Source organism: Chamaea fasciata, unplaced genomic scaffold, assembly GCF_029207755.1.
Source record: "Chamaea fasciata isolate MVZ Bird 193981 ecotype frontalis unplaced genomic scaffold, bChaFas1.0.hap1 SCAF_29, whole genome shotgun sequence".
Taxonomy (NCBI): domain Eukaryota; kingdom Metazoa; phylum Chordata; class Aves; order Passeriformes; family Sylviidae; genus Chamaea; species Chamaea fasciata.
Window position 1 is genome coordinate 3,157,195 of NW_027094114.1, and position 15,441 is coordinate 3,172,635.

Sequence of the window (15,441 nt, forward strand, 5' to 3'; positions counted from 1 at the left end):
CCCACGGATTCCATGGACGGGTTTCCCTCTGCCTAAGATAGGACTGAGGCAAACAGTTTTCCCTAACCCATTTCTCATATGCACCACAGGAACTTTATCCCCTTCTCCAGTATGTGGACTTTTTTTGGGCAGGGCCAGAGCAAATGATTAGGCATAACAAGCTCAATTGGTAGAGCCTGGTAGGTGTTAACTGACCAGGCGGCATTTGCTAAGTGGAGATCCTAATGTTTGAAGGTCCCACCACCCATTGCTTTCAAGGTGGTTTCTAAGAGTCCATTGTACCATTCAGCTTTCCCAGGGTTGGTGCATGACAGGGAATGTGGTACACCCACTCAATGCTGTGCTCCCTGGCCCAGATGTGCATGAGGCTGTTTTTGAAATAAGTCCTATTTTTTGAGTCAATTCTTTCAGTGCTGCCACATTGCCACAGGGCTTGTTTTTCAAGGGTCAACATGGTGTTCCAGGCAGTGGCGTAATGCATGGGGATGGGTCTCCAGCCATCCAGTCATGCCTTCTACCACTGTCAGCATGTAACTCTTGCCTTGGAGAGGTTGTAGCAGTGTGATGTAATTGATCTGCCAGGCTTCTCCAGATTTATATTTCAACCACTGTCCCCCACACCACGGGGCTTTATCCGCTTGGCCCTGCTTGATGTCAGCACGTTTCACAGTCATGGATTACCCAGGATATAGGGTCCATGATTAAGTCCACCCCTCAGTCATGATGCATCTGTGTGCTACATCTCTTCCCTGATGACCTTAGATGCCTAAGGGGCCCACTGAGCCAGAAATACCTCACCATTGTGTGGCAAGTCCACACCCACCTGACACACTTTAATCCTGGCAGCCCCATCCCCTGTCCATTGTTGTGATGCTTTTCACTAGCCTTCTTGGGTACATGAGCATCCACAGGATGGACTTTTACAGCCAACTTCTCTACCCAGGCAGCAGTATCTTGCCACAATTCAATAACCCAGATGGGTTTCCCTCTGTGCTGCCAATTGGTCTTTTTCCATTGTCCAGCCACCTCCACAGAGCATTTGCTGCTATGCACAAGTCAGTGGCCGTTTCTCCCATTCAGCAATATCCAAAACTAGCTGGACAGCTTTCAGCTCTGCAACCTGACTTTATACACCTTGTCCCTTGGTAACTGCTGCAGCTCATCACATAGGACTTCACAGGGCTGCTTTCTGTTTTCTGATGTATCCCTTCAAAATCCTCTCCTGAGGTAACCTCTGCAAAGGGTACATGGGGCCACTAGGACAGTCACAATGAGGTGTTTTTGCCCTTCATTCCCAGTCAGGATCCCTTCAGTTTCCAACACAGTCAGCTGTTGGGGTTCCCCTGTCATTCCAGAAATAGATATGGATTCTACCCCTACAGATATTGATGGCATCAGGGTACATCACGTGCTGGTGTCAAATAAAGTCTCACACTCTTGTGGTTCTGCTGTACCAGCCATCGGATCCACATTCTCTAATAGATCAAATGGTCCCTTTCCTCCACCTGGCTGGAGCCAGGGCCCTTTTAGTTGCTCACTTCTTGTAAATATGACTTGGAGATCCTTTCAAGAGGATCAGAAATAACATCAGCCCTTCTATTCTGTCTGAGAACTTGCCCACTGGAAACTGGAGCAGATTTATCCTTGACAAGTTTTCTGTGGTGGTGTTCTTCCTCTCAACTCACCTGTGCTGCTGGGGAAGATGTGGGTTTTCAATCCCACTTCCTCATGTCCTCTCCATGGTCACACAGTTAAAACCACAGGTTACTTCATAGTATGTCTCCCCTCTCCTGAGCGGGACTTTGGCTGCTCCCAATAGCAGAGACTCTGGTCCATACTGGCAGGCCATGGGACATTTCCTGTCTAGTTTTCTTGAGTCATCCAAATGTGTCTGCAGTGTTGGACATTCTTTCCACAGCCAATGCATAGGTCGGTAGGGAGAAGAAATTATGATCTTTGTATTGCCAAAGCTGGGTAGTCACCTGAAGAACTGTTTGCTTTCCTTCTTTCATTGACATCACTTCCAATGATGGTATACAACTATCACTATTGTATTAGGGATGGCTGAATAACAACACACAACTCTCAAGTCTTCTCAGAAGGTGTGAGCCCCATTTATTAGAGATTGTATCTTTTTATAGACTGTTCCAAGAGAGCAGGACATGATTGGTCCTCAAACAAACACCTCTCACCATTACTGAGTAATTGGAAACAACACCTCTTCATAACCATCTTTGCAAGTAAACAAGCTGGAAAAACAGCAGGTGCTAGATTGTTTGAATTAGTTCCTCACAGCTTCCCAGATCAATGTACGGGGAAATTATTTGATTTGCTTTCCCACAGGCTCTGCTGCTGCTGCCTGATACTTGAAAATTCCTCTTTGACCCAACTGTCAGCACTCACATACAACTATGATGCAGTCCATGCAAACTTCTGCCACATGGATTGTGTGCCCTGAGCTGTGGTGCTCCCAGAACCACCCAAACAGAATAATCAACTGCTTTGGAGAATGTGCAGCCCCTAGACTCAGTTTGCTGTGCCTTCCCTTTGAGAGATTTTCTTGCAGTTTAGGGTGAGCAAAAGTGCTTCAACCCATGAGCCCTTGCAGTTCTATGTTAATGTTTTATACTCTGTTGGTTATTTCCCTTGTTCCTGGTTTTCCCCTTCCCTGGTTGGTCAGGTTTGGATACTTTCCCTGATTGGTCCCTTTTCCCAATTCCTTTCCCTATTGGCCAGGTTGTGAAACCCTGCCCCTGGCTACCCTATATAGTCTCTCTCCCCTGCACCCAGCCGGCTGTTTCCTCTTTGGACCTCATGGAATAAAGCAGCTCTCCTAGCGATTGGAAAGCCTGTCTCACTGCTTTTACTCCTGCGTCGCCCAGGGTGGCTGTCATGATCCGCTCACACAAGCGGGGTTCGTGATGGTTCGTTTTAGGGATCTCAGAGCACAAAAGACACAGCGGGGGACAAACTCAGTTTACTTAATCACAAATGCACCTTTATTTAGTGCCAACAAATGCGATAGTGGGGAGAGAAAAGAGAATAGTAAGAAAGACAGAAAAGAGGGGAAGGGGATTATAGCTACCAGCATGGAGGGTCGAGTCCTCGAGGCTTTTGAAGATGCCTATAGACGCGATCTTCTCCAGTGGGGAGATCTCAAAAGTGAGCGGGGGTCTCCAGGGTTTTTATAGTCCTCTCCGAAGCAACAGGCAGTTGGCCAAACAGGTGGGGGAAATCATTGCAGTGTGTTCATTTAGAGAACTCAGAACAAGTCGGTCGTCAGCAGGTACAGTGTCAACCAGTACAAGTCAACAGGCACAGTCCACCGTGACTTGCCCATTGTTTCTGCTCAGATTCTGATGTTCCGATATGGGTGCTGGGTTTTTCCATCGAACACACCTGCAGGCAGCACTTGGCCAACATCCCACCTCAGCCAGGCCAGAACTCCTGTGTTGAGATTTTAAAGTCCCTTTTAGGGGTTTCAGTCTGTGCTTGACAATGGTCGTGAGGCAGATGAGGGATCTTCGGACCGTCTCTTACAGCTGGCCAACACGGCTCTGCTGCTCAGGCAGCCTCACAAAAAGAGCTAATCACTCTGCACCTGAGAGTGCACAAAAGAGCTGATCACTGCACCTGAGAGTCCCTGTGCCTCCATAGATAGGTGTCTTTTTAAAGACTCCTCTAGTGAAGAAGGTCGTGGCACCTTCACAGCCAGACCAGACCACAACACTGGACCTCATCTGGATCTTCCTCCTGTTGTGAGGACCCTGCTTCCTCTCCCTCCCTCACTGACCAAACTGATTTGGTCTTGGATTTCTTCTGTATAGGGGGGCAACTGCTCCCGGCACATGTTGTTCCTGTGGTTCAGCTGCAATTGGAGTGCCCACAGTGCCTGTTGCTCTCCTTTCCTCCTCCTCCCCCTGAGGGTGCTTCTAGTGAGGAACAGTGCCTGGTAAAAAGTATCCAGGGCCCAGCACAATGCATAACTTTGTGCCTCTCTAGACTCACTACAGCATTTTTCTTTCATCTCTTTTATCACTTTAACAGGGTTCTGTAGTTGTTCAGGGGTAAACTTCCAAACCATTGGAGCAGAGAAATCCTCCAAACACTGACCCGTGTCCTCCCATATTTCATATGATCCCCGACTATCCTGCCTCACAGAAGATCTCTGAATGGCCTTTTTGAAAATTCCTTTTGTAATTTTAAACATGATGTGGACCACACTGAGGAGACCTGGCCGACACAGCAACAAGAACATACTTTCCTTAACATCCAAAGGGAATTCAAAATTCTCAAAAGTTCTTATAACAGGCCTGAAGGAGGAAAAGGAGGTGAAAGGCTGGGGAAAACCATCCTCCCCTGTTCCCCCCACAGGCTGGGCACAATTACTAATGGACACCCAGAGATAACACCTGAGGCAAGGGCAGGAGACAAGCACTGAAGACACATCCCAAATGACCCTCACTTCCCTTGATGTTACCATGTCATAAACTGATATCCCACGGCACAGCAACAAAGAAATCCTGATCCCTCTCCCTGCTCTGAAAAAGAACATATGGGAATACATACAGGATTAGGTACCACGCCCACATGAACAGACCAAGCAACATTGTGACCAGTGGCTCTGCACATAATACAACAAAGGCTTAGATCACATGTGTTTTCAATCAGCTCTAGACAGGTCTGTTGTTATCTCAGCACTTTGTGCCTCACACTGGGCAGCAATTAAGGCTGTCATGTTTTAAGAATGGTATTCCATACTTGAATGATTATACTGAAACCACATTGGCTCTTGCTTCCCTGCTCCCTCCAGCTGGAAGCACAAAAGGCAAAGATCACAGTTTGGCACAAAAAAAAAATTACTGGAAACAGCAATGAAATAAGAAAACAAACAGTAACAGAAACAAGATTAATGACAAAAGGTATAAGACAAAGAATCTGCATAGAAAGTCTGTGACAATACTGACTGTTTCACCTGCCATGCTTTCTCCTCACAAAAGGAATCCCTTCCTCTCAGAAGTGAGGGAGAGAGTCCTTTTCCTTTACCCCTGGCAAATAAGATGTTATTGAATAACCTCCTAGAAATAACCACAGCAACACCCCTCAGCTACTGCAAAAAAAAAAAAAAAAAAATTTCTATTTTAGCGACTCTGTTCTGGCTGAAACTTGGATGGCCATACTGGTGGGGAGGCTTCAAAGGGGTGTTGGAAGATGGATGCAAACAAGAGGAATGAGAAGCTCTGGAAGCAGAAACACCTCATAGGAAGCGATGTGGGAATGGGGCTGTCAGCTTGTTCAGGGGAAGGTTCAAGGGTGACCTCCGCATCATAGCAGTGCTGGTTTGGCAACTCCTTTTGTCTCTGCAGCATTGAAGAGGACAAAACAGGGAGAAGAATTGCCCTAAAGGGGAGCAGGGAGAGAGATGAGCTTTGCCTCATCCCAGCCAAGCCTGGGAGTGACCCCTGGCACAGGGGCTGCTGCAGGAAGCCTCCCTTCCCTCCTCTCCCCCTCCACTCCTCTCTCTCCTGTCCTGGGGACACAAGGGGTGTAAAGATCCCAGGGTGCCACCTGCACAGCTCCTGGCTGGCAGCAGATATGACCCCAAGTTGTCACAGGGCCTGCAGAGCTGCAGGATGCCTCAGCCCAAGTGCCTGGGGCTGTGTTGGGGTGTCTGGGTCCCAAGTCTGGGGTGCTGATCTCTGTGCCCATTCTCTCCCAGCCCACGTCACCAGAGCAGATCCTGGAGATGTTGGTTAAGGGCAATAAAAACCAGCACAGCATCACGCCAAGGCCCACGCCACCTCCTCCCACTCCCAAGGCACTCTCCAAGTGAGTGCTGCTGGCTGTGGTATTGGTCCAACCAGTGCTGGAAATGAAGCTAGGAAGTTGCTAAGATCAACATCCCAGGGCTGTCCCACTCAGCACTGAGCCGGGAATCACACACCCCAAGACTCTGTCAAAGTGCTCCCCAGTTTTTTGGTGCAAACTTGCCAGTGGATTTCAATTCCAGCCACGTACTTCCCTGAATTTGCAGGGCTGTCACAGCTGCCTGGGCAGATGGAGGCTCTGGCTATCACTTCAGCCTGAACCTGATGCCTCACCCATTGCTACTGGCAGGGGAGTAATCCAGGGCCCTTGGAAACCCAACCAGCTGTATCATTCTCTACCACTAAACATGGGAGTTGCTGATTTTTTTCCATAACTCTGTCCCTTCTTCCCAGATCCTTTCCCTGCTTTGCTCCTTGTCTCATCTCCGGGTGTTTGGCTCATGCTCACAGCACGCCAGGTTCCTCTCCTACTCCTGCCCCATCTTCCAGTGTGATTCACTTGACCCATTCCATGGGCAACACGGAGCCCTAGTCCCACTGCAGCCACCTGCTCCAACTAGTCTCCCCAGGGGCATTTGGAGCCATAGCTTCAGCCATCTCTGTTCTCACAGATCCAAGTGAAGCAGCACGACCGACCCCACTATTGGCTTTGCTGGGAATCTGCGTGTGGCCAAGGTGAGCCTGACTGACCCAGCGGTCTTGGAGTGAGTCTAGGTCACCAAGGACTGGGGAGAGGGGCTGTGGGAGGGACCAGCATCAGTCGCTCACTGCTGGCCCTCGACAGCGTCATGCACCCACTGGCCGGAGGTAAGGGAAGGCTGTTCCTTGCCTGTCACTGCCGGCGTCTGGCTGTCTGGGGACTGGCCCGGGAGGGACAACCTCGAGTGCCACAGGGTTGAGAGCAGAGCTTCAGTCTCTCAAGACAGAGCAGGCAGAGACACATCCTGCTCCGGGGCAGCAGCTGATGCGCTTACGGAAGGAGTTCCCTGGGCAGCTGCCACGGCCCCGTGATCGCGGTCATGAGCCCGCGGCGCCGGCCGGCCTGGTCAACTGCAGCACACTCCGGCTCGCCAGTCAAGCCAGGTGCATCCTGCTGCTGGTTAGGATCAGGGGGGAGCAAGGCAGGGACGTGCCCGGGGCTCGGGAGCTGCTGAGTTGGGGGACAGGAGGGTGCGTGGTGAGATGGATTGATGGGTGCCTCTTTATGCCGCTGGAATTCCCCAGCCGTGGGGGTGCCGCTATGGGCAGAAGCAGCCAATTGAGCTACAGCAGCATGTGCCCAGGAAGAGCCAGATGTGCAAGAGCTGCAGCTCCCACGTGCCAGGAAAAGGAACTGAGTGATGAAGCATTTGCTGCATCTGAACATTGAGGTCCATTTGCCCTCCTCTTTTCCTCCTCCTCCTTCCCCTTTTCCTCATTACCATCATCCCAATTGCACATTTCTGAGACCATAACTAGAGATTTTGGGATAAAACCACTTTTTTTTTGATTGGGAATGTCCCTGGGGATCCCCATTACACCAGGGTGAGATTGCTCTAGAGCAACTGCTCTCGATCCCCAAAACCTTTCTCCCCCTCCCCTGCCTTCTCCTCTTCTTTCTCTTCCTCCTCCTCCTCCTTCTTGTTACCTTCATCCCCACTGTGCAGAGCACATTCCCAAGAGAAAAGCCGGTGATTTTGGGGTAGAAATTTGCTTTTCTGAGGGGTAATCTCCACAGGGGTCCCAGTGCTGTCAGGGAAGCCTCCCTCCCTGCCCCCCGTCTTCCTCTCCTCCTTCTCCTCTTCCTCCTTGCTGTCATCATCCCCACTCCACAGGGCACCTTCCCCAGATAAAAAACAGTGATTTGGGGGCAGAGGGTTGTTTTCATGAGGGAGAACTTGCCCAGGGGTCTCAGTTGTGCCAGGGCACCCTTCCTCCCTGCCCCCTCTCTCCCTGTCCTCCTCCTCCTCCTCCTCCCCCCCACTCAGGGCACACCTGAGCTTTGCCCAGAAGAGGGGCCGTGCAGGGGGCTCAGGGGGCCAGCGCAGGTGTGTGCGCCGCAGCAGCACACGGCGCATGAGGTGGAAGGCCGAGAGCTCGGCCTCAGGGATGTCCTCGAGGAAGATGAGGACAAGGACATCACGCAGCTCATCAAAGAGGCGATAGCTGGCCATCTGGATCTCCAGTGAGCACCACTCGCTGCGCAGGTATCCACGGCTCACAACACACACTGTGTGCCGGCTGTTGTACACAGCATCCACGATGTTGTCCACTATGGCGCGGCCGGGGCAAAAGTCACGGTGGTGCAGGCAGAGCCGCAGGGCTCCACGCTCTAGCTCAGGCACCAGCTCCTCCAGCACCCACTGCTCATTCCCGGAGTTGTAGGACACAAAGGTATCGTAGGTGTAGCGCCGCTGCTCCCGCCGCCAGCGCCCACGTGCCCACGCACGCAGCAGGAACAGTTGGTAGTGCAACCGCCAGTACCCGCGGTGGTGCAGTAGTGGCAGCAGCAGCAGCAGCAGCAGCAGCAGCACAGCCGGTGCTGTCCCTGCAAACAGGTACCGCCCCATGTCCAGGTAGCACACACATGTGTCAAAGCAGTGCAGGTATGTGGAGGTCCCACCCATCTCACCACAGGTGTAGTTATACAGGTAGACCACCTGCACGGGCCCACGCACCAGCCAGGCAGGCAGCCAGGCATTGGCACAGCTGCAACTCAGTGGGCACTTGCGCAGGTCCAGGTAGTGCAGGGCGGGGAGGTGTGTGGCCAGAGTCACATCCAGTGCACGCAGCTCATTCTTGGCCAGGCGCAGCTCCTTCAGTTGCGTCAGGTTCCCGAAGACCTCAGGGCCAAGACTGCGCAGTCCTGCACTCTCCAGGTTCAGGCTGTGCAGTTGGCTCAGGTTCTTGAAGATGCCATTGGGCAGTTGGCCCATCCCGCCATTGCTGTCAGCCAGGGTCAGGTACTTCAGCTGTGCCAGGTCATCAAAGGCGTCAGCGGGGATGGCCAAGAGCGAGTTCTGTGACAGGTAGAGCGAGCGCAAGGCACTGAGGCCCTGGAAGAAGCGTTGCGGGACCACACGCATCCCGTATGGCTGCTGCGCCTGTAGCTTCAGGTCGTAGAGGTTATGTAGGTAGCGGAAAGGCGGCTGCTGCCACAGGTGTCGGCTCAGGTAGCGCAGTGCATTGGCGCGCAGGTCCAGTACACCCAGTGTTACCTGCACCGGCCGGAATGTGGCTGCTCTCACCTCCAGCAGCCTATTGCGGTCCAGGTAAAGCCGGCAAAGCTGTGAGAGGCCCTGGAATGCCCTGGCTGCCAAATGCCGCAGGTTGTTCCCACCCAGGTCAAGGATCTGCAGGCGGTCAAGCCCCTTGAAGGCACCAGGGAAGAGCACGGCCACACGGTTGTTGCGCAGGTTGAGGTCTTCCAGCTGGTGCAGGTCGGCAAAGGAGCCGGGCAGGAGGTCGGTGAGCAGGTTGTTGTCAAGGCGCAGGTGTTGCAGGTTGCGGAGTCCACGCAGCGCTGCGCGGTCCAGCCGTGCCAGCCCGTTCACATCCAGCCGCAGCTGCCGCAGTGCTGGTGCATTGTCAAAGGCACCCGCACCAGCCACTAGGGTGCGGTTGAAGCGCAGGGACATATTGTGCAGCTGGTGCAGAACTGGGGTCCCGCGGCATGATGGCAGCCACTGCAGCAAATTATGCTCAGCCACCAGCTCACCCAGTGCTGCCTGCTGCTTCTGGTTCAGCAGCCGCCCTATGCAGCCCAAATGCCGCAGCCAGTTGCCAGACACGTCCAGGGCACCCAGCACCGGACAATGAGTCAGAGCCCCTCGGGGCATTTTTTTAAACTGCAAGCGCTGCAGCCGCAGCCTCTGCAGCGGTAATCCTGTCAGCTGCTTGCACAGGTATGTCAAGTCCCTTGTGCCCATCTGTAGCCCTGACACATCCACATGGCGCGGGGAGACTCCAGCCACGAGCAGCAGCTGCACCACGTCCAGTGAGTTCCCAGCCAGGTGCAGGTGTGTCAGGTTGTGCAGACACAGGCGAGCAAGCGGCGCAGGGTCTGAGATGTTGTTGTAGGACAGGTCAAGCACATGCAGCCCTGGGGGCATCACCCCAGAGGTGGCCCCTGAAAGAGCTCCCAGGGAGTTGTTGCAGAGGCGCAGGACCCTCAGCATGGGTGGCAGCCCTGGGCCCAATGTTGACAGCATGTTGCCACACAGGTCGAGCAGGTCCAGACGTGTCAGATTCTGCACAGCCATGGCGACGGGCTCCAGTGCGCTGAGCCGGCCACCCCGCAGTGAGAGCGTGCTGAGTGTGGCCAGTGGCCAGAAAGCCCTGGGGGCCACCTCCTGTAGTGGGTTGTGGTCCAGCCGCAGTGTGCTCAGGTTGCCAAGCCCAGTGAACACATCTGTGGCCAGCACTGACATGTTGTTGTGGGCCAGGTCTAGGTGGGCCAGTGCTGACAACCCCCAGAAAGCCCTTGGGGCCAGGTGTTGCAGTTGGTTGTGGGTCAGATCAAGGGTGTAGAGCCGTGGCAGGTGGGCAAAGGCACCAGGGGGCACCTGGCGCAAGACGTTGACAGAGAGGTTGAGGGATGTGGCATTGGAGGGGAGGTCGTCCACTGCAGCCCCCACGGTGCTCAGGAAGCGCTGGATGCAGCGGAACAGCCCAGGGTCCCATGGTGCCTGGATGCAGTTGCGGAAGCCATAGGGAGAGACCCCTGAAGGCACCATCAGCAGTGTCACCAGCGTCACCAGCGTCACCAGCAGTGGGGTGCACATCCTGACACACCCTGGGGAGATCCTGGATGCAGTGGGGAGAGAGTGGGATGAGGCATGTCCTTGGTACCACAGATCCCCCTCGAGGCCCAGGGACCACACTTGGGGCTCAGGGATTCCCCCCACCACCCTAGGGGATCCCCTCGCAACCCAGGGACACCACTACTATCGCAAAGACCCCACTCCCTCATCCACACCTCAGAGATCATCAGAACCCCAGGGCCCCCACTCAGGGCTCAGGGACCCCTCATCCACACCCCAGAGACCCCCACCAGAACAACAGGATCCCCACTCAGGGTCCAAGGACTCCTCATCCACATCCCAGGGACCCACACACACACTCCAGGGATCCCCATCAGGGCCCAGGGATCTCCTTCAGCACCAAAGAACATCCACAGCCCCCAAGGACCCCTCGCCTCCCAGTCCCCAGGGATTTTGGGAACCCCCCGCTCCCCATCAAGTTCCAACCGTGCCACTGCCTCCGCTTTGGGTGATTTTGGGGTTAGAAAAGAGAAGTTTGGGGTATCGCTTTTTGTCACCACTGCCCCACCCACCTCCCTGTGACGTGGGTGGGGGACGCCCCTGCCTGGACAGATTTCAGGGTCTTCGGGGGGCTGGCAGGGGTACGAGGGCACATAGCTGGGTCATCCCCCCAGTGCAGCCCCCCGGAGTCTGGGGGGTCCCTGGGACACCCAAGCCTCTGCTCCCCACCCCATCCCTCCTATCCACACCACCCCCCTCCTGCCACGTGCTGCTCTTTGTTCCTCTTCCCCTTCCTCAGACTGAAACACCTGGTTTTGGTTCCTTTGTGGGAAATACTGGGCTGTAATGGGTTATACTCTTTTATACTGGGCTATAGTGGACTATATTAGTCTATACTGGGCTCTGCAGGGTTGTACTGAGTTAAACTGGACTGTACTGGGTGCCAGCACGGGGCTGTGCTGGGCTGTAACGGGACAGAGCCGCGGCCCCGACGGGACGCGGGGGGCGTGGCCTGGCTTGGGAATGGATGCGGCCCGCGTCAGGGGCGTGGCCTATGGGATCGTGGTCCCTGTGGCGTCAGGGTCTGGGGGCGGGGCCAGGGCTCGGGGCGGGCCCTGTGGGGAGCGTGGGAGCTGGAGAGTGACGGGGCGTCAGGATCGGGGGTGTGTTTGGGTCTGGGGGCTCAGGGCATTTGGGAGAGCTGCAGGGACCGGGGTGCATCGGGGGATGGGGGAATTATGGGGAGGTGGGGGGGCGCCTGCAAGGACTGTGCTGTGCAGCGGCCGCAGCTCCCGCTCCGTGCATGAGCGCTGGTGGTGCGTAGCCCTCAGCAAAAGCGGGGAGAGTACCCCCCACCTGCCCTCTGGGAGGCCCCCGACGGCCCCAGGGCGATGGGCTGGAGCTGGAGTACGAGATGGCGCTGACCGAGGGGGATTCCTTCCCGACGGGGCACTTCTCGGCTGATGGGTTCGGTGCGGAGGCGGGCGCTGGAAGGGCAGTGGGAGGGGGAGTGGCGCACAGCGAGATCGGAGGGTATATTGGGGGTTATGGGGCTCTGCAGGGTCTGGAGGGACCGAAGGGATTGGTGTACATCAGGGTCTGGGCGTGTATTGTGGTCTGGGGGGCTGCAGCAATTTGGGTGCATTGAGATGGGGATGTAAAAGGGTTTGGAGGGCTTTTTTGGGGTTTGGGGGGGTTGGAAGGATTGGGGTGCATCAGTATTGGGGGATATATTGGAGGTTATTGAGGTCTGAGGAAGCTGAAGGGGCTGGGGGTACATGGGGGTTGATGGTGGGGCTGTAATGCAGGGGACCTCTGTGGATAGACCCTGGTGGATACTGGGGACCTCATGGGGTGAACCCCTTCTCACCCCACCCCCCACCTTCCCCAGGCATCCTGGAGACAGACATCACCTTCCTCCTCATCTTCATCATCATCCTCACCTTCTACATCAGTGAGCTGCTGGGGGGAAATCTAAGCTTTGAGGGGGCCTGGCAGGAGGCGATGCTTTGAGATGTCTTGTACTCATTCCCCCAGCCCTAGTCTAGGGGTGGCAGCTGCTTCACACCATCTACAAGATGCTCATGGTGGCTGCCAGCATGGAGCGTGGAGGGGGAGCTTGGGGGCTATGGGCAGGTTTGTGGGGGCTGGGGGCAGCTGCGGGGGCTGGCGAGCATCGGGGTCTGGGGAAGTTATGTTGGGATTTGGGGGGTCTTCAGAGGTTGGGAGGGGTCAAAGTCCAAGGGGTATATTGAAATTTGCTGGAGCTGGGGGTTCTGGGTGGGTTTGGGGGGGCTTTCACAGCAAAGTATAGGGGTTTTGGGGATGGACAGGAGCACTTCAAAGTCATGGGAGGTGATGAGGGGCTTGGGGGAGTACAGGAGGTATGAGGGTGCATAGACCCTTGTGTGGGGGGTTTGAAGGAGGGGGGTGCCCAGTCCTCCCCATGCCAGCTGCTCCTCTCCTCCCCCCTTGTCAACTTCCTCATTTTCCTCATCATGCTCATCCTGCTGGGCAAGTGCTTTTCCATCACAGGTACCAGAGGGGGTATGGGGAGGTGGCTGTCTGTCACTGTGGGGCAGTCAGGGGTCCCTACAGAGCATTTGGGGGAGGTCTGTGGGGTAGGTTTGGGGGTCTTTGTGGGAATACACAAGATAGTTTTTATGGGGCACCCACAGCATTGGTCCTCTCAGGGGCCACATCAGACTGGGGAGTTCCATCCAGCTCTCTGTGTACATGACCCTGTACAGCATCACCCACATCACCCTGCTAAACTCCAAGACCTAGGTGAGACCCCCCCACACCCACCTGTATTTGTGCAGTTTGGAGAGGGTATATGGGTATTTGGGGAGTATTTTGGGATGCAGAGGCAGTTCTTTGACCCCCATCAGGTGGTTTATAATTGTGAGGTTCAGGTGAGACCCCTGTGTGTCGAGAGGTTTGCACACCCTCATTGAAAACTAGAAGCTGGATAGTTGCAAAAGAAGTCCTTTATTGCATCATTAAATCAGTCCTATGAAGGCAAATTTACTAGAGTCTGTAGCAGTATGCAGAAACCTTCTAATATGAAGTTTCTAAGTCCCAAGCAGAAGCTGTGGCCACAGCAGCAGCAGAGGCCTCTGTAGTCCGTGTCCCATCTTATCAGTAGCAGTTGCAGCAGTAGCAACAACAGTGGCATTGGTGTTTTCATGCGTCTTGTGTGTGGGTTCTCAAAGTAGTGCATTTTTATTCTATTTTTAGCCAAAATTTTTAGCCAATTAGGTACTTACACAAATTTTCTATAGTCTTGTTGGGCCAATCCTAAGTTAAGATTGATATGCGAAGGCAAATGCAAATTCTTACACAAATTCTACATATATAATTCTATCTGTTCCATCTAGGAATTTTCAGCAAGGCTTCATTATTTTTGTTATGACTAGAATTTAACTAACTTTGCAAAAGGCAATCTTACTGAATTATAAACTAGGCTTTAGGGCTTCTCTTACTAGCTAATACAGGCACTTAAAATCCTCTATTTATTAATAACTAAACTTGCATTTCTACTTCGTGTCTGTGTGGATTTATGTATTTTAGTTTCTCTGAAGGTTCTAATTCAGTCCTCATATTTCTGGGCACTCCTGGGCCTGTGTGGATTTGGCCCAGGGGGGTTCATACTCCAACACCTGTGCCCAGCTGTATTTGAGGAATATGGGGGGTATTTTGAGGGTTATGGAGTATTTGGATTGTGTTTGGCTTTGTGAGATTTATCTTTGGGAGAGAGGCAGTTTTTTGACCCTGGTCAGGTGGTTTAGTCCTACAAGTCACCTGCTGGGCACAAGCTCATTGTGCTGCAGTTCAGGGCATTCAGCTGGTTCTGTGATGCCATTGCCATCACAGTCACCATTGTCCTTGAGTACTGCTACTTCTACCTTCCCTTCCTGGGGCTTATGCCCTGTGGTGAGTCCAGGGCGGTAGCTGGAGGGCATCTGAGGTCTCTGACACAAGGGTCTCACAGAGGTTTCACAAGGGTCACTCTCATAGAGGTCTCACAAGGGTCTCCCAGGCAGAAAACTCTTCAAGGAAAAATGCCGCTCCGTTTCCACTGGGCAAGTCCTCAGGCAGAATTGAAGGGCTGATGTTACTTCTGACCCTCTGTAAAGGACCTCCAGCTCCTATTGACAAGAAGCGAGCAACGAGTACCGTGATCAGAGCCAGACGGGCCCTGGCTCCAGCCAGGTGTGGGAGAAGGACAGTGGGGTCTATTGGACTGTGTGGATCCATGGCCTGGCACAGCAGAGCCACAGGAGCACAAGGCCACACTGGTGCACAATGTACCCTGATGCCATCATGCAAGGGCAGAATCCATCTCTGTTTCTGGGGTGACAGGGGGATCCCAACAGGGACTATACTGGAAGCTGAAGTGCTCCTGACTGGGCATGAGTGGCAGAAAAACTCCATTGTCAGTTGCCTTGAGGCTCCGTGTATCCTTGGCATAGATCACCTCAGAAGAGGTATTTCAGGGACCCAAAACAACATCACTGGGCTTTGGGAGAGCTGCTGTGGAGACAGAAGAAATTCAGATAGCTGAATCCCTTGCTTTGTCTTTCAGAGGACCCTTCTGCTGTGGGACTGCTGAGGGTTGAAGAACAGCAGGTACAACAGTGTCCTATTGGCAACATGACACTGGACTTCAGGACCCCGTTCATGAGCTGATCCATGATCTGGACAACTGGGCGTGCTCAGCAAGACTCGCTAACCCTTCAATAGCCCTGCATGGCCCCTGCCTGAGTCCCATGGACAGTGGACACTGACAGTGGGCTGACAGTGAATGAAGCCACACCATCACGGAGTGCTGCCATGCTGGGCATGTTAGAACTTCAGTTGAATGGGAG

The 15,441-nt window shown here is 53.9% G+C and overlaps 1 protein-coding gene across 1 annotated transcript; it reads right to left on the minus strand.

Annotated features, from left to right (window-relative positions):
* Positions 1–7,235: 7,235 nt before the first annotated feature.
* LOC136302586 (toll-like receptor 13) lies at positions 7,236–10,591 on the minus strand. The gene has a single exon (XM_066206053.1). It carries the CDS (start codon positions 10,589–10,591, stop codon positions 7,364–7,366), a length of 3,228 nt encoding a protein of 1,075 aa, XP_066062150.1. The 3' UTR covers positions 7,236–7,363.
* Between the last annotated feature and the right edge of the window lie 4,850 nt (positions 10,592–15,441).